This window comes from Borostomias antarcticus (genome assembly GCF_949987555.1).
Source record: "Borostomias antarcticus genome assembly, chromosome: 23".
Taxonomy (NCBI): Eukaryota; Metazoa; Chordata; class Actinopteri; order Stomiiformes; family Stomiidae; genus Borostomias; species Borostomias antarcticus.
In genome coordinates, this window is record NC_140256.1 from 10,566,496 (window position 1) to 10,585,237 (window position 18,742).

General features: G+C 43.0%; 1 protein-coding gene across 1 annotated transcript in view; it reads right to left on the reverse strand.

The window, feature by feature from the left end:
* Positions 1 to 548: 548 nt before the first annotated feature.
* edil3a (EGF-like repeats and discoidin I-like domains 3a) overlaps positions 549 to 18,742 on the reverse strand; it is a gene marked incomplete at both ends in the record, with an annotated part of 163,286 nt that continues 145,092 nt past the window's right edge. The window contains one exon of the mRNA XM_084457687.1: positions 549 to 698. Coding sequence (XP_084313813.1) covers positions 549 to 698 — 150 coding nt within the window. The remainder of the gene's footprint in view (positions 699 to 18,742) is intronic.

An 18,742-nucleotide genomic window follows, 5' to 3' on the forward strand; every position in this document is an offset into this window, starting at 1 on the left:
GTTATTGTTTTGATCATAGTTTAATGTCAATCTATGGTAAAAGCACAGCTTAATCAAAAGTAAAAAATATAATTCTTAATGAAGTATTTAATTGTGATCTTTTAGTGATTTGCTTGATAGCTTTGCAATGATGCAGTAGGTTAATCATGTCAAATGAGGCATGTAGGACAGGTTTCATGTCTTGGTTAAAAAGTGACACTGTACAGTAGATTCATGGCAACAAGTTCAAACAACAGTGACATAACCCCCCTCCCATATATGTTACACAGGTTCATTCCAAACATGATGTAGATCTTGAGAGGAATATAAAGACATCGACCACAAAAAAGAGGGAATGGAAAAACAAATGTGGAACACGACGGCAGGTTTAAATCATTGTACAAAAAATAAAAAAGGAAAAAAGAAACCCACCAAAACCAAACACTTATTCTTGAAAAATCCATTGGAAATCGATTTATTTTTTACAGGTTGCACAGTTTCTATTGAAATACTGGATCTGGGATAGATACTCCAGTATACAAGGGAGGAAGGGAGAGAGGGAGGGGGGTTCACTCTTCCTCTGTGCATCCAAGTAACTCCGCCCGCATGGTGATCCTTCCATACCACGACCAGGGTAGGATCCGGATGAACCGGGCGTAGATGGGTGGATCTATCACATTCTTTCTGTGTGTGTCATTGTCAAAGTTTCCTTGGAAGACCTGTGAAAGGACAACAATAATGTGATCATGTTTTTGTCCAAATCATTTGATACGCAGACACACGATTGCAAGATCATTAGCTGAACCTCATTGGAGACAGTGAGAAAATGAGGGCAAGTGGTCTACAGCAAGACAAAGAGAGTTCTATAGTGAGCTGGAAAGGCAATGCAACAGAGTCCGTACCCCAGAACGGTTCTAATGTTAGTTCTGATGTTACCCAGAGCTGTGGAAAACTGTGATTGGAAGTCTTTAGTTTAACAGTCTTTCAACAACCAACAAGACCCTTTGGACAGGTTTTTTGACAACTCAGAGGCAGTAGTCTTTTTAGTGATTTGCAGCAATAGGAGAAAGAGTAGAACTTACCCAAACACAAAACAAGCATAATGGACAAATTGAGATGCATCCAGTGTTGATAATTAGAAGCCTTGTGCCTGAGTGTGGTTAATTGACAGTAGAATGAAGTGTAATGAGAGAGAGAGATGTACCTACGGGGACAGCTTAATTGAAGGCCGTGATCATTTCAATTACACAGGCGTGATTATGACTATGTAATTGAGATGTAATGGCTGTCCTCATTAAGTAGAATATTACAACATGTGGCTAAACCCCAGCAGGTGCTGAGAACATTCTGGGAGGGTGACATCAGTGGACTATGACCCCTAACAATTCTTCATGTCCAACAGCAGTGGCCTCAAACTCAGTTCCTGGATACATAAGCATGTTTTGGTGACACTGCAACACTTAACACACCCGAACAGCAGATCATGTTCAAAATACATATGTTATCATTATCTAGTATAGTGACCCACTGAAACAAGGGAGCAGGGAGAAACCCTGCATTGGCCTCTCACTGCAGACCACTTCATGGCCACTTCAGACTGTTCAGTTCTCAAACTGTTCCAGAAAGCTCTAACACGCACTGAGCTAATTCCCTCTCCTGGGAGGATTTGGTCTCAATGGCTTTTTCTGAGGCCCTAAGTGTGACCAGAAATAGTACTCATCTCATGTCCTTATCACAGGCTAGACCTAGTGGAAGCTCTGGGTGTCAACGCTGAACAGTAGCATTATTGCAGCTCCACACAGGCTCAGTTGCCTGTGTTAAAAGTGAAACTATTAGAAGTGAATCTCTATTAACATTGAAAGGTTGGTTTCCCTCCAGCTATAAGACGATTTTTTTATATTTTCCCCAACTGTGATTGCTATGCAAACATTGAGTGGAAAAACAGTGCAATCCGGCCCTGAGGTTGTTTCTTAAGTCTGAAAGACTTAATCCTAAACAGAACATGACTTCCAGCATTCATGAATCTCACTTTTATGGGTCTGCATAAGCCTCAATTTGGTTGTGGATTGATTGTATCCAAACAGTTAAATTACTTCCTAGATGCGAATTGTATCCTTGATACTTTTCAGTCTGTTTTTCACCCTCATTATAGCACAGAGACAGCGCTGGTCAATGTTGTCAACGACCTCAGACCTCTGGAATATCTTACCAGATAATTTAACCATGTATTGTCTGGTCTCACAATGTATTTTCTTCTTTCTTATTTATTATTATTATTATTATTATTTTTTTACAATGTACTGTTTTTAAATTATCTTTTCTTTTCATTCTGTAAAGCACTGTGTGGTACATTTTTTTGCTTGTACAGTATGAACATGTGCTTTATGATTAAACTTGACTTCAAGGAAAATTGACTAATTCATCTCTGAATGCAATACTGCAAATGTCACACATTGTCTCCTCACAAACTCCCACAGTTTTTCTGACACCTTTTGTCTCATAGCCTCCTCTTCCAGCACCCCAACACTGCTACTCAAAAGTGTGAATATAAAAATGTGTGAATCTCACCACAATAAAAAACTGTCAAGTCATCTCACTGTCAAAGAAATGTGTATCTACAGTGTACAGTGTCTACTGTATACAGTTATGGGAAAAACACAGGGAGGAAACCCACACTACATGCACCAGTAACATTAGAAATGTGAACAATATATGGGCTGAGTTGTGAGAATACAGTTGATCTATAACATACTGTAGAATGACAGTCAGTGCACAAGTACAGTACCTAACAGAGATACAGTACTGTGGTGGTTAGTGTTATATTGCGGTCTGTAGGTGAGGGTAATGAGAGATTTGCCGCAGAAAGGATTTTTTTTTTTTTTTCGGGGGGGGGGGGGGGTTCACCATTATTCTGTGCACTGTTTTTTTTTTTTTACTTTGCCATTATCCACAGGTACTTTTAGGTAGTAGTCAGGAAATGAAATGATCAGTGCTATCTCTGGGTTATATACAACCCACTTCTCCTTTTTCAAATTGAAGAAAATGGCTTCAATTCTGTCCCTGTTTCCTCTGAATCCCTTAAAGTCGCACTAAAATGAAAAAAGCATTCTGTCCCATTTTGGTTCACATAATTGGTCATAGTGTTCACCTATTCAACGATGTATGCCCAAAAAATTACAAAATTCTTCTTTTGTTGTAATCTTATATCAAAGTATATAATTTCTTACTTCCTGGAAAAAGGTAGGTCACGTGCAATGACGACAACAGGTACCTTAGATTTTAGGCCAATAATCTCACGACATCCACCCGTCAATCAACGCTATGCTTCTATCGAATCTGTCTAAAGTTCTTAAAACCCGTCCACTTGTCAATGTTCCAATCAAATTCCTCTACACATATATCCCACCCTCATAGCTTGTTTGCTGGGCAGTGGCTAGTTTCAGTGCAAACTATAATGGAGAAGTAAGACGCCTCCTTCCCTCCACTAGTCTGGGGGTCCACCTTGGGCAAGTGGTAGTACCCCCTAGACCCCCTACCTGGGGTTACAGGTAAAAACCCCAGATGGAGTACAACATACAAGGAAGAGAGACCCGGCCCGGAGGAAGCCTGGGGCCCTCGTCTGGAGCCAGGCCCAGATGGAGGGCCCGCCTGCGAGCGCCTGGTGGCAGCGGGTGTGGGAGGAGTTCGGAGAAACCATGGAGAAGGACTTTCGGTCAGCACCAAAGTATTTCTGGAAGACCATCAGACACCTCAGGAAGGGAAAGCGGGGGACCATCCAAGCTGTATACAGCAAGGAAGGGACACTGCTGACCTCAACTGAGGAGGTTGTTAAGCATTGGAAGGAGCACTTTGAAGAACTCCTGAACCCGACTAATCCACCCTCTACGATCGAGGCAGAGCCGGAAGATGATGGGGGGTCATCGTCAATTTCCCTGGAGGAGGTCACTGGGGTAGTCAAACAACTCCACAGTGGCAAAGCCCCAGGGACTGATGAGATCCGTCCAGAAATGCTGAAGGCGCTGGGTGTTGAGGGGCGGTCTTGGTTGACACGCGTGGAAGACCGGGTCAGTGCCAAAGGAGTGGCAGACTGGGGTGGTGGTCCCAATATTCAAAAAAGGGGACCAGAGGGTGTGTGCAACTATAGAGGCATCACATTACTCAGCCTCCCAGGGAAAGTGTTGTCCAAGGTGCTGGAAAGGAGGGTCCGGCCGATAGTCGAACCTCAGATCGAAGAGGAACAATGCGGATTTCGTCCTGGTCGTGGAACCACCGACCAGCTCTTCACTCTCGCAAGGATCTTAGAGGGGGCTTGGGAGTTTGCCCAACCTGTCTACATGTGTTTTGTGGACTTGGAGAAGGCTTAAGACCGGGTCCCTCGAGAGGTCTTGTGGAGGGTTATGCGGGAGTATGGGGTGAGGGGATCCCTACTTAGGGCCATCCAATCCAATCAATGCTATTTGCAGATGATGTGGTCCTGATGGTATCATCTGCCTGTGACCTCCAGCACTCTCTGGATAGGTTCGCAACTGAGTGTGAAGCGGCTGGGATGAGAATCAGCACTTCTAAGTCTGAGGCCATGGTTCTCAGCAGGAAACGGGTGGTCTGTCCGCTCCGAGTAGGAAATGAGTCCTTACCCCAAGTGAAGGAGTTCAAGAATCTGGGGGTCTTGTTCACGAGTGAGGGAACCATGGAGAGGGAGTTTGGCCGGAGAATCGGAGCAGCTGGTGCGGTTCTGCAGTCGCTTTACCGCACTGTTGTGACGAAAAGAGAGCTGAGCCAAAAGGCAAAGCTCTCGATCTACCGGTCTATCTTCGTCCCCACCCTCACCTATGGTCATGAAGGATGGGTCATGACCGAAAGAACGAGATCAGGGATACAAGCGGCCGAAATGAGTTTTCTCCAGAGGGTGGCAGGGGTCTCCCTGAGAGATCGGGTGAGAAGTTCAGTCATCTGGGAGAGACTCGGAGTAGAGCCGCTGCTCCTTTGCGTCGAAAGGAGCCAGTTGAGGTGGAGCCAGTCGGGGTAACCTGCTCTACGATAGAGTGCCTAAGTGGAAACAGGAAGAGAAAACCGCCATGGGACCTTGAATCAGAATGGTAGTGAACGGCGTGAGAAAAATTATTTCTTGATCCAGATTGAATTGTGCCATGAGCATCACATACATTTGTCAATTGAAAACATACATTTTACTATAATTTAGTATCTGCATCTGCAAAGTACAGAGAAGTACTCTGTAGTCGTTAGTAGAACGACTTGAGGGAGGAAGAGAAAGAAGGAAATGTATGTTGAAAATGGAGTAGATGGATTTTTGGTGCAAGGTGTGCCTAGTGACACAACAGCTGATGTAGTCCCTTGCTCAGAAAGGATGTTTGAGGCACTGGTGAAAAGCCAGCGAGCAACCTAACAGAAGGACATTGTACTGTATGTAAATGAGTGGAGAGAGAGGTTTCAGTATGTGATAAAGAGTGTCGTTTTTATTGCATTTCGTTTTTTATATGACCTTTTATGTGTTGCACTTTGTCTTGTGTCTCATGTAAAGCACTTTGAATTGCCTTGTTGCTGAAATGTGCTATACAAATAAACTTGCCGTGCCTTGCCTTACTAATCTTAGTTAACTCGCAAATGAGCTAATATTAGTTAGCCGACATTACACTAGTTTAACACCCACCAAAACCTTGTAAAGCCGAGAAAGGTTTATCTGGGCATTTCCATAGGACTACCCAGAATAACACAAACTGGACCAGTTTGACTGACTGACTGACGTTTTGACTTTCGTCTTCTTCAGAGTCAACAAAGAACAAAGGGAACGGGGAGGTATATATAGCCTACCCTCCCACATAATTAGTTCAGGAACACCCATTTTGAAAATAATAATGAAAGAAAACAATAATAAATGCAAATAATATATAATGAAATAATAATGGTATATGTTGCATTCCAAAGATAATAATGACTTCTCTATTATATATTGTGCTCTACTGTTAAGCACCAAACCCTCTTCTGAGAACTCCGAACTCCACTCTTTGGACTCTGATACTATTTGAACTTGGGCTGTTCTTTTGTTCTCGCTGCTTGCCCCTAAAAGTGAGGGTACAAAATTAGTACCTTCTCTGAAATTGACAAAAGTACAACTGCACGTTAGGGATTTTGTCTTATACAGACGAACAAGGTCTGTATATTGTCCTTCCACATGGTCTATTCCAAGACTTGAATCAACCAAACGAACCATGTCAAATTGCATTACGTTCGTAACTAGAGGATATCCAAAAAAAGAGATGCGCCTACTCTGGCATTCCATGACACTATCGGAATACTGGCGTGAAAAGAGAATCCCAAGAGGTCTCAGAATAAAAAAAAAAAGCCTCAGCTTTCAGACTAGAGGACAAAGATTTCCTACACAAATGGGAACTAATCTTAAATAAGTGCTCTCTGGATTTAATGCTCCTTGCCATTGAAAAGACAAAGGCGGAAATGAAGAAAGTGAACATCTAGATAAAATGCATAGAGGATGAAATCAAGACAAAGGTGGATATAGACGACCTCACCATATCCATCGCTGCGTTTCAAAAAGAAATCAAAGCATACAAACTACATAAATATCAAAGAGACACAAAGGCATGGCTGAAAGTTTGGAGTGAGATTTTTCCACTTAGCCACAAGCACCCCCTTCCCGCCCGAGATGTCCCCCCCCCCAGACCCCTAGGTTTGAGTAGCGTTCCTTGGGCGGTAAGGACAACTGGGGGGCGAGAATAGCATTCATTCAAGTAATTTGAAAATAAGAGTCCATGAACATTGAACTAATAGTATTTAGGGCTTGGTCATTTCCCTGCGTGATAATTGTGAAGTGTGGCGTGTGAGCGTGAGAATAGGCTGAAATGCGTGTGTCTTACGCTCAATGCGTGAGAATTGGCAGCCCTGCAAAAGTCTACTCTGACGGGACGGTCTACAACTGGCAAGGCAGACTACGCGGCACAGATTCATATCCAGAACCCGCCCAAACTGAACTACAGTAAAAGGAATATGGATTTCTGGATGTCGACAGTAAGCAAACAGGATTCGTCGGACGGCAAAGATGGATGTGACCAGCCTCCTTTTTTAGCCAATTCAACGAGACAACGCGGCAAACGAGGCGGGGGACACGCGGGTGTAGAAGATCTACCTCCCGGACCCCCGCAACGCTCCCTACGGAGAAGGAAGTAGTTAAAATATATCTGTCCAGTGAAAAATCACTCACTGAAAAATCTGTTCTATGCAAAGGACACTCTGGATTCGTACATCCACTGGAGGAGTAAATGACCAACCAAGCCTCTCTTGCTTTCTCTCTAGTTGATCTCAGTTCTTTGTATATACAGTACTTGTAAATAGACCTACTTGACAAAATGTATGTCATTATTATCTTTGGAACGTAACATATACCATTAATTATTTCATTACATATTGTTTGCATTTATTATAGTTTTCTTTAATTATTATTTTCAAAATGGGTGTTCCTGAACTAATTATATGGGAGGGTAGGCTAAATATACCTCCCCCTTCCCTTTGTTCTTTGTTGACTCTGAAGAAGACGAAAGTCAAAACGTCAGTCACCATTAAAACGACTACCTGTGGTCCAGTTTGTGTTATTCTGGATAGTCCTATGGAAATTCCCAGGTAAACCTTTCTCTCATATTGTCCTCAACTGTTGAGCACCAAACCCTCTACTGAGAACTTGTCTGAAGCGCGCCGAACTCCACTCTTTGGACCTTGTAAAGCCGATCTCGCATGCCAGCTCTTACAGAGCTAACTCTCCTTTCACATTCCTGCAGCTCTCAACATGGCTAGACTAACAGTGATTTTCACCTCTTTTAATAATTTTAAACTCGTTCTGGAATAACTGCTTTACAGTATTACGACAAACTGCGACTTTCTTGACTTGGAAAATTATGTTTTAAATTGACAAACATCATATGTGATGGTCATGGCACAATTCAAACGGGATCAAGAAATTATTTGTTATCACCATTGACTACCATATATATTTTTTCCAAATTAAGATCCCATGGGACGGCTCTTCCATTTTCCGCTTGAGCACTCTATAGACGCTCTTTTTTTTCTCCCCCCACACCGCAGTGTAATTTTTTGGGGATAGGATTATATTTTGGTCTGTAGGTGAAGTTGAGGGTAGGGGTTCTATTATGTTCTGTAGGCAGGGACGTGCATAGATAGACACGATGTGGTGCTAGAGCACCTGCCCTTTGCCCTCTGGACAAGGCAAGTGCCCTTTGAGAAAGTTCCTTTTTTTTTTGTTTTTTTTTGTTACAGTGTAGGCCTACTGTATTTGGCCCATGGTGACATCGATCAATTCTCGATTAAAAGCGTGTAATAATAATGCCACAAAATGCGTTGTAATTTTGCCAGCCCCCCCCCCCCCTCCCTCTCTTCCTTTGTCAACGGTAAAAGCGAAAAGCGGACACAAACAGAGGCGCACTACTCCTCCACTGCCCTTTCCCCATCCAGTGTGCCCGAGTGATGACAGCTAACCAGCCAGGTAGCCTAACACATAAACGAAACGAGTGTATTGGTTGCCCCCTAAGCCTCAGTTGCCAAACTATAACTTGCATTTATTTGTCTCTGTTGTGAAGTAAGTCTCATACAGCACCAAACAGCTGAGCCTAAATTAGCCGACTGCCCACCTGCTTAACAAGCTACACGCTAGTCATAATCAATTAAAGGATTTAACGTAATGATGACCACCACACGACCAATGTGAAGAATACAGCACGTGAAGCTCTCAGTATACTTAAGATGAATATTTAGTATTATGTAGTAATCTTAACCAAGTCTCAGGCCCCCCCCGGTCATCAACTCGCGCGGCAATCAAAATACAAATTATCTGTCAGCACCCCCCGCCCCCTCGCTCAAGGTTCCCCTCATTTTTCACTGAGCACCTGCCCCCCAAAATGTCTGTGCACACCAGTGTTATATTGTGGTATGTTATTTTAGGGTGGGGGTTAGAATTGTGTAGGTGAAGGTGGGGGTAAGTGTTCAATTATGTTCTCTAGATGGGGGGCGGGTGATTACTTTGAACAAATGACTGCTTGAACACAGTTTTGAGACATAAGATACTTTTTTTATTACAGGACCCGAGGGGGATCTTTATTCCGCCACACAGTGACACACACATTACATAGTGAGTGGCAACACAGCACACAGCACACACATGCAGCTTTCGGGGGCCGCCGGTGGAAATTGCTCCCTGTATTTATCCCATACTGAGCTGTCCTCCTCCAGGGGGAGTCAGAGAGCAGCCATCGTTCATGGCACACAGGGATGAAGTTCAAGTGCTCAGTCCAGGTTCTGGTCAGGGACCGGACTGAAGAGCATCTGCTGTTCTCATGTTTTTTCTATTGGGTTATTTGGGAGGAAACCCTTGTGAACACAGGGAGAACATGCAAACTCCGGAGAACATGCAAGGCCCGGAGACCTTCTTGCTGTGAGGTGACAGTACGAGGTACTGCGCCTCCATGCTGTAGTGTGAAATTAATTTCTTTAGTTTTCTTTACTTGACGCAATTGTATTGAAGATTAGAATGAATCTTAATTGTTAATCAGAAAAAAAATAAAGTAATATAATGCAGCTGTATAAAGGAGTTGAGGGAAATATAATTCTACCATCTTCTTAGTTTTATTGCTTCTGTGATTTTACTATTAGTTTGAACATATTTCCTTGCATGCTTAATGAAACAAACATTTAATTTATTTGATAGCCATCTAAAGCGCATTGTGTTGCCTCTGGGTATGAAATGCGCTATATAAATAAAGCTTTGATTGATTGATTGATCTAAGTCGATGTAGGGGAGGCGGTTTGGAAGCACAAACCCATGGTGAGATAGTGTGTAGATTAGTTTACAATGTGCACCAACAGTGTGTACAGAGTTAATACGGTGTGTTGGTTTGAAGAGAAGGCAGGCTTATGTTACAGACCATAGCCGGTACCCATAGAGAGGCATGTGAGGTTATGGTGGAGGAGCATACAGTAGATGTTCATAGGGAGCAAGAGTTCCCCTGGCTATGTGGTCTCATTGTCCCTTATACCATGGTGAATACTTGATTCTGATTGGCTGGAGGGGTGTGCATTATTTCTCGACAAATGCACAGCTAGAGCCTCATCACAGTTTTTACAAATCACAAATTAATGCGCTTGTTTCACGTCTCAGCATTACAATATTTTTTCAGGCGAGAAAGTAACCATGTAGATTCCCCATAGTTTGGAAATTCCCTGTCTGACAAAGTCTGAGCCTGTCTTGTCCACTTCAGCTGAGTGTGCTTGCACCAAACAACCTGTTTTGCACTTGACTGATGCACATATTCTCCTGCGATTACGCACACATTATTATTCTTTTGCCGATTATTCTTTTTCCAAGACAGAGATAGATATACCGATAGGTATGTTAAGAGGGAATTGCTGGATTTTAATACCTTGTTCCTTCACTTATACAGGCCCTGGTGATCTCCCGCCTGGACTACTGCAACTCCCTCCTAGCTGGGGCGCCGGCGTCAGCCATTAAAGCCTACACCCCCTCCCGACCGCTACGCTCTGCTACCTCAGTGCGACTGGTTGCCCCGTCACTCCGAGGCTCCTGCGGTCGATCGACATGGAAACATCCCCTCTGCCACTTTTAACCCTTGTATTGTACCTGAAACTCGGTGGCCTTGGCTTATTTTATGTGAAGAACATAACTTTTTTTGGGGGGGCGCCTACTCTACACCCCCCCTACACATTTACATCACACAGAAGGGGTTGGGGTCCACCAATGTAATACAGTAGGACAGTAGCCTACACTACAGCTTGAGTGTGAACATTGGAATAGGACCAAAAAGCTTTCTGCATGCCTTTACCCTGCCTTCTTTCTACCTGAGACTAGAATACCTGAACAGGGGGTGGAGAGGGGAATTGTGAAATGGTGGGGGGGTTGAGGGGGCGTGTGAAGGGCGGAGCCACGCCACCACACACCACCACCACAAAGCCCACAACCCAGCCCCCGCGTGTGCCAGACACATGATGCGCGCACCGAGGTTCCACATGGACAGCCATGAGTGCACCAAACTGTCCCCAACCACCCTCGACCCAAGGGGGCGGGGCTTCGCTACCACGCCACCACGCAACACAAATCCCACAACCCAGCCCCCGCGTGTGCCACAACCCAGACTGCATGGACCAGAGTACTCCTCTGTGGGCCACACACATGCACCCCTCACCAAAACGGTCTGTCTCAATCTCGCTGATACCCTGTCTTCTTCCTATCTGGAATCGATGTGTGTGTGTGTGCTCCTTTAGAGATAAACAAGTTGAATTAGGTCTTTATCATAACTGAGCCATTGCGCAGGCAATCCAGGCCCGCTTCCTGGGGTCACAGACCCCAGATAAGGCCTTTCACACTAAATGGGGGGCCTGTGCAAACACAAGAGAGAACCTGGGCTGTTCACACCGACATCCTAAGAACCACATCAAAGGACTCGCCCAGAACAGGCCCAACTTTACGATCCTCTCACTCTCTCTCACTCCCCCTCCCTCTCTCCCCAACTGCAGTACAAAACTGTGATGCAACGAGCCGGTCGACGACGCCCATCAACCAAACCAACAGCGCTGGTCACGCGGGTCTTCAAGACTACACCGAGAGCTGTCCAGTCGAAGCGAGCCGCGCGCCACACAAACGTAAGGTGGTAAGGTCCATACTAACGCTGCTCGGTTGATGTGTTGTGGTTGCTATGTGTTGCTGAGTTTAGACCTTAGGCCAGGCTGCACTCACCTATCACTTATTCCCTTCCTGCTTTGTTTCCATCCTGCCACATTATTGTTCCCATATATTGTTAAATTGTGTGTGTTCATATTATCCTGATAATTTATTAGTATACTTCAATAAATATTCCATGCTTTGATCACGTCGTTGTAGTGTCATCAACAGATCTGTAGGTCACTTAATTGAGTCAAAGACTTACTTTCAGACGGAGATTGATATTACATTAGACTATTGATAGGCTATCTGTTTCCCTTTCATAAGGGTGGTGTCCCAGACGAGTCGATTTAGTGTAGTTAAATCCATTTCCTTCATAGTTGTGATAGCCGCGGTATAACCATATGTTATACCAAGTCATAGTCATACTTCCATAAAGCTATAAGCTCCTAAACTGCTACATATATTGGTGCCCAGTGGTGAGGCTCAGCTAAAACCTTGTAGATTAAGGTTGTAACGTTACAGATTGTGTGTAAAGGACTTCCCTTTGTGTGCACGGTGAAACTCGCTTTAAGGGTATCCCCCTTTCCCCACTCAGAAAGTTGTTTCAAGACGTGTTTGATTACAGTGGTATTTGGTGATCATTTCATGGCACAGATCTGACCAAGAGCATTTATCTCGATTGTCCCGCATCAGTTGGTGAATCGGTGCGGAAGGGTGTAGCATAACAGAACGGCTGGAATCCGTTTCAAACGCTGTGGTGCTCACTGACGTTCACGTGAAGGGAGCATTGAACTGCTCAAATAGCCAAGGCTTTTAACCTCCATGTCGTAAATGCTAGCTTAGCTACCTAGCAAATTGTGACCCATCTTATAGGCTGTTGGAGGTCGGGACCATAAAACAGCCAGAGGAGCAGACGAAACTTGCTCTCTCATCCTGTAACGTAGGCCGAGCTAGCGCTCCGCGTTGCGTCTAGACGTCACCTGTGCGGGACAGAATAACTCTATACTAACACAGCTACGAGCCTAGTAATCAGCTGTTACCTCCTTGTTCCCCCACACTTAGTGACCATAGCAGTGTTTTAACTGCATGTGCATGTACTTGTTTATTGGTGAATTCAAAGCTGAGATATTTTCACTAACAGAGAACGCCGCTAGCAGGGAGGCTAGCCAACCCATTGTCCCAGCACATTAGCTTGCTAGCTAACACAGAAGGCCATTAGCCGCTAACAGCTAACCGCTTGCTAGCTAGCCCCGCTAGCTGCTCAGCTAACTAACTAGCCCCGAGCTAGCCATTAGCTTAGAGACCACTCCTAGCCCCAGCTAAGCTTTAGCCACACCGCTAACCGCTTGCTAACAGCTAACCTCCTCCAAACTCATTGGTATAAAGCCACCGCTAGCCAAATAGCTTCCAGCTAACCGCTAGCCCACTCGTGTCCAAGGCCTCATCCACACAGGCAGAGCCAGAGCTCCCCCTTGTGACCGAAGCTGACACTACATCCCTTTTTCAACAGTATTGGCTGGAATCACGCATCAACAATAAGCTTTTAATTTCCACTCTTATAATTGAATTTGCTTTTAACCCTTTCAGGAATAAAGCAATTAAACAACAATTATCCTCATCCTGTGGACACACCTACCATTCCTTTGTGTCTTTTTTGGGATTTTTCCCCCAGGCATTGTGCAAGCCTTTCAAATCATTGCAGTGATTTGACATCTCAGGAGAAACCCCAAACTTAAAACCTTGTCCCTGTATGATCGAAGTGGCACAGCCACAGAAGTGGTAGAACAGAAGGTCTGAAACTAGCCGGTCCAGTCATACAGGAACCTGAAGCTAAAACGGTGCAACCTTGAAGTTCAGGCGTACTCCACCGTCGGCACCAGAATGAGCTAACTGGTCCTACTTCAGCTTACGTTTGGTCCAATGACCCTGACACATCCCGTTTATGTGTCACCTCTCAACTCTGTCCCATTGCTCTTGGGCAAAGACTTGCTCAACCGCTTCGAGCCCCTGATAGACTTTCAACGTCTCACCATCTGGTCACATGTTTGCCAACCGCTGCCGGTCCCTGGCTCTAGCCGTGCGGAAGCACAATGCTACGTCCTAGAGACGGAGGCCACCGGGACCCAAACCCCAACCAGTGGTCTGGGGACGACCGTGGGGAACAATAGAACCAACCCACCAGAAGGGCATCGAGCGCCCACTGAGGTCCTCCGACAAGCGGACACCTTCTTGTGCACGCTTGAACAGCCCGCTACCCAAGACCAGTACTGCCCTCGGGTAGGTAATGGCATCACTCTACAGGACACGCCCACTCAGGATGTGGTCCTGGCCCTGTGGGCAGACAAGTCTGCAATCTCTGCAGATTTATTCCACGCCCTACGGGCCACCCAGCCAGAGCTGCTATTCGCTAAGAAGTCATTTCGCTTTCCGCTAAGCAGCCACCCCCCAAGCATGACCAAAGCCAGGGGATGTGCGTGCTGCGGATGCAGTGGAACAAACAAACACTGGTCCACCACTTCCTGGTCATTCCTGACCTACCCCACATGGTGTACGTTGGCGCCGATATCCTGGTCAGGCTCGCGGTTCAGGTGGACACCCTCAATAGTGCCTTATGGTCGTTGAAACAGCACCACCCCAGTGAGCCCAAAGCCGACACAGGGCATCTCAAGTCAGGGCAGATGATCCCTGAAGCCTGCACAGTGGTGAATGAGGACGAGACCACCGTCCCCAGTCAGACCTCTGTTAAGGTTCGCCTCAATGTCCAACCTAGCCAAAAGGTGGACTACCCCTTGGCGTTTTTCCAACCATCGTCAGAGTTCTTGAACCTCGGCCTAGAGGCCACACCGCTGTTGGAGCTGAGACCGGCGAGACAGACAAGAGAGTGACATCAAACACCCCCAATCAGGGAGACGACGAACCGTACCGCGGGTTTGAAACCCAAGTACAACTAGTCCTTGACCAAGCTGATGCCCTACACAGTACAGCTGACCGGCAGAGACTTTGCGACCTCTTGTACAAGTACAAACACTCCTTTGCAATGGACTCCTTAGATTGTGGGGTTACGACCTTACACTCTGCGCGGATCCCCATCATTGAATTTGTATTCTCTTCCATTTGCCTCAAAAAATGTTTCTCTTTTTTTCTCATAATATAATTCAAAAAAATTTACCAGACATTAGAATAAAGAAAACACACAACAACAGAAAATAAATAATAAATAAAATAAAAAATAATTAAAAAAAGGACAGACAGGACAGACAAGAAAAAAAAGACTAATAATAATAATAATAATAATAATAATACACAGACAAATAACAAAAATAATTAATATTGCAAGTGCTTGTGTGTGTCCCTCAGGGGCTCAAAAGGGCTGTATCCATTTTGGCCCATCTCTTCTCAAATAATGTTATTTGTTGCTTAATTTTATGGGTTATGTTTTCCATGGTGTATATCTCCTTTATTGTTTTAAACCAATTTTCTATTTTTGTTAAATCTGGCTGCCTCCAATTTCTTGTTATCTGTTTGAGATCTGTAAGTCTCAATATTCTAAAGAGATATTTATCCGTTTTGAGGATCAGTTCACGTGGAGCTATACCAAGGAGCATGTGTTCTGGTTGGAGGCTTAATTGAAATAATCGTTCAATTGTGTTTCTCACCTCATTCCAAAAAATACTAAGTTGAGGACATGTATATACAATATGTGTATGGTGTGTGATCCTTTCCCCACAGTTTCTCCAACATAATGGGTTTGAGTTCTTATCATATTTTTCTTGTACTATGGGGGTTATAAAATATCTAATTTGTACCTTCCATGCAAATTCTCTCCAGAAGGGGGAGCTAGTTGTTTTAAAGCAGTTGCCGAGAGTTTCTTCCTCCCATTTAGCATTTGGTCCCAATTTATTTTCATTTTGTAATATTCTATATATGTGCCCCAAATAAATTCTTGGCCATATACTTAATTAGTGGGTGTATATCATCCTTTACTATGTTACAGCCTTGTCTTTTTTTTAATAGCTTTGGATTTGTAAATAATTATGGAATTGTGTGTCCGGGATGTCATATTTACTTTTCAAATTTTCGAAAGAATCCACTCCACTCCATCATGATTTGATAGTATCTAGTTAATCCTTTTGCTGGCCACCTTTTAAACACGTCTCCTATGGTGCTTGGTTTAAAGTTGTGTGTTTTCCGTTCACATATATAAAATCCTGTTTAATCTTCTTAATTTTACAGATCTTACGCCATGCTTGCATTGTACTTTTAATGAAGGTGTTCCCTCTTTCCCATTCTGCACTTTTACCCATAGATATTATATCACTCAAAGGAGTTTCTATTAGGGAACTCTCGATTTGTCTCCATTTAGCTTGTGCAGTTCTATTCATCCAAGTGAGGATGGGTCTTATTTGAGTTACTAAATAATAGTTTGTCAAACTCGGTAATGCTAGTCCACCCATTTATTTAGATAATTAAATTGTTTTAAATCTTACTCTAGTTTTTTTCCCATTCCAGATTAACTTACTAATAGCTCTATCCCAGTCTTTAAATTTTTGGGGGAGTATTTTCGAGCGCAAGGTTTGAAAAAGTAAAATAAATCTTGGGAGCAGATTCATTTTTTTGGTTTCCTCTCTTGTCAAGAGTGTTAGAGGTAACAACCACCATCTATTTAAATCCTGTTTAATTTGGGTCTCTAGGGGTCCATAATTACATTGGAATACGTGTGACATTTTGAGTTATGAAAATCCCCCAAATATTAATTTTTTGTCAAGTCCCATTTAAACTTAAAGTTAGATTTTATCTCCTGATTTATTGGTGGTCCAATTGTCATAGTTTCTGATTTCCCTATGTTTAGCTTATAACCTGAGACAGTACTATATTCTTTTATTTCCTCCATTAAGGCCAGTAGAGATACATTTATGTTAGTTAAGAAGAGAATAACATCATCAGCATATAATGCCATTTTATGGGTGTCGTCTCCAATTGATACTCATATTTTCTCATTAGTTCTTATTCTTTCTGCCATTGGTTCCATACATAAAATAAATATAAGAGGAGAAAGGGGGTCACCCTGTCTCGTACATTTTAAAAGTTGAAAGGAATCTGACATTGTGCCATTCACTCTTATTGAGGCGTTAGGGCTATTGTACATAATTTGTAACCAACTAATGAATTTTTCATCAAATCCAAATTTTCTACATGTTTCAAATATAAATGGCCAGACTACCCTATTGAAGGCTTTTTCTGCATCCAAGGTTAGTAGTGTTTGTTCTTGTAACTTTGTGGCATACTCTGTAATATTAAATATGTACGTCTAATATTATCACTTAATAATCTATTTCAGACAAGTCCTGTTTGGTCATTAATAATTATATTCGGTACAATCTTTGCTAATCTATTTGCCATTATTGATGTTAGGATTTTTTGATCTCCGTTGAGTAGTGAAATTGGTCTGTAGGAGACAGTGTACAGTTCTATATGCCATCAGCATATAGTGTATTAATATACCCTATGTCTATTATGTCCAATGTATCATATGTCAATATGTCCATAGTGTTCACATTGTGTGTCTACATGTCTGTGTATGTAGTACATTGCCTGTTGATATGTTTATTATTATTATTATTATTATTACTTTTCTACTCAATGTAGACAGTAACTGCATGCTGAAGCTCAATGCTCCGAGAATGAAAGAATTTGACTTAGACTTGACTTCATCCTCCATTCTTTTTCATCCCTTCCCTCATTGTCTCCCAATCTGAGATCTTTGCTATCTTAACGTTTGCAGACAAACACAAACAACCTCAACAATTCATCACAGCTCAGCTCCTTCTGTCATCTTTCGCCTTCATTCTCTGTCTGCCTCAGCCCATATCCACTGCATACTTGATTACAGATCTTAAAACAGTCGAGCACCCAAAAGAGCATAGTATATTCAACCTTTCTTCACCTTACCCACTTTTATTCAGTCTGCGCTCCCATATCTCTAATTCGCCCACTGAGTGAATCTCGGAAGACTCGGAACAGACCCTGAATGTAGTTAATTACCTCCCATCTCTTTTGTAAGGATGTTAATTCAACACTGAAGTGCTAAGGGGTTGCTGCATAACATAAGGTGAGAGGATAGGTGTTCCGCTGTGAATAGCAGCCTGATTAATTGGTTCATGTTCCCACTGTACAGAGAAAGGGAAACAACTGCAACCTTTTCTATCTTTTTTGTTTTAACCTTCTATTGTATAGTTTAGCGGTTGCATTGTTATTATTCTCTGTGTTGACTTTGCATTTTTTCCCTATATTTTAACATTTTCACTGTACAGCACCTGTTTGGAAAGGTGCTTTATAAAAAATGTATTTACTTACATACTTACTTATGTTATGGAATTAATATTGTTACTGTAACTAATGTTTATAACTTATGTTGCATGTTATTGCTGGTTTAGCAGCAACATACTGTATGCTTTAGCGAGGCCATCTCAGTCAAGGTCTTACAAAGGTTACAAAACTCACTTTTGCAGCCTGTCCAATTGAATCGCCTTCCTCTGACCAAAGGAGGGGAACATGACTATTCACCTCTAGCCAAACAGAGTGGTGGAATTGTATTGAGTGTCTGTGGAGGAAAGCAATTCATAGCCCAGGTGTAACAGCTATACACCAGATATATATATATATATATATATATATATATGAGAGAGAGAGAGATTCTTATTATGTTATGGAAGAAAAAAGTTGGAATGGAAGGTAAAACTATTTCAGGTCTTAAATCCAATTCTACATCTTTAAACCATGTTTTATTTTTTACTCTTTGATATACTGTATAATGTACCATTGAATGGAAGTTTCTGGCACTCCAGAGTACAGGAGAGAGTTTAACATGTTTTTGAATTATTTTCACGGTGCCCACCCACATCCATTGGGTCAACTTTTTGATCTGAACCATTGTATATGATATAACTAACCTTAAAACAGGGCTAAACATGATATTTCCCTTTACTACTCCTTTAAGGGTTGCTATCAGTCTGGGTCCATGTCCTTAAAAGTCCAGATATCTGCTGC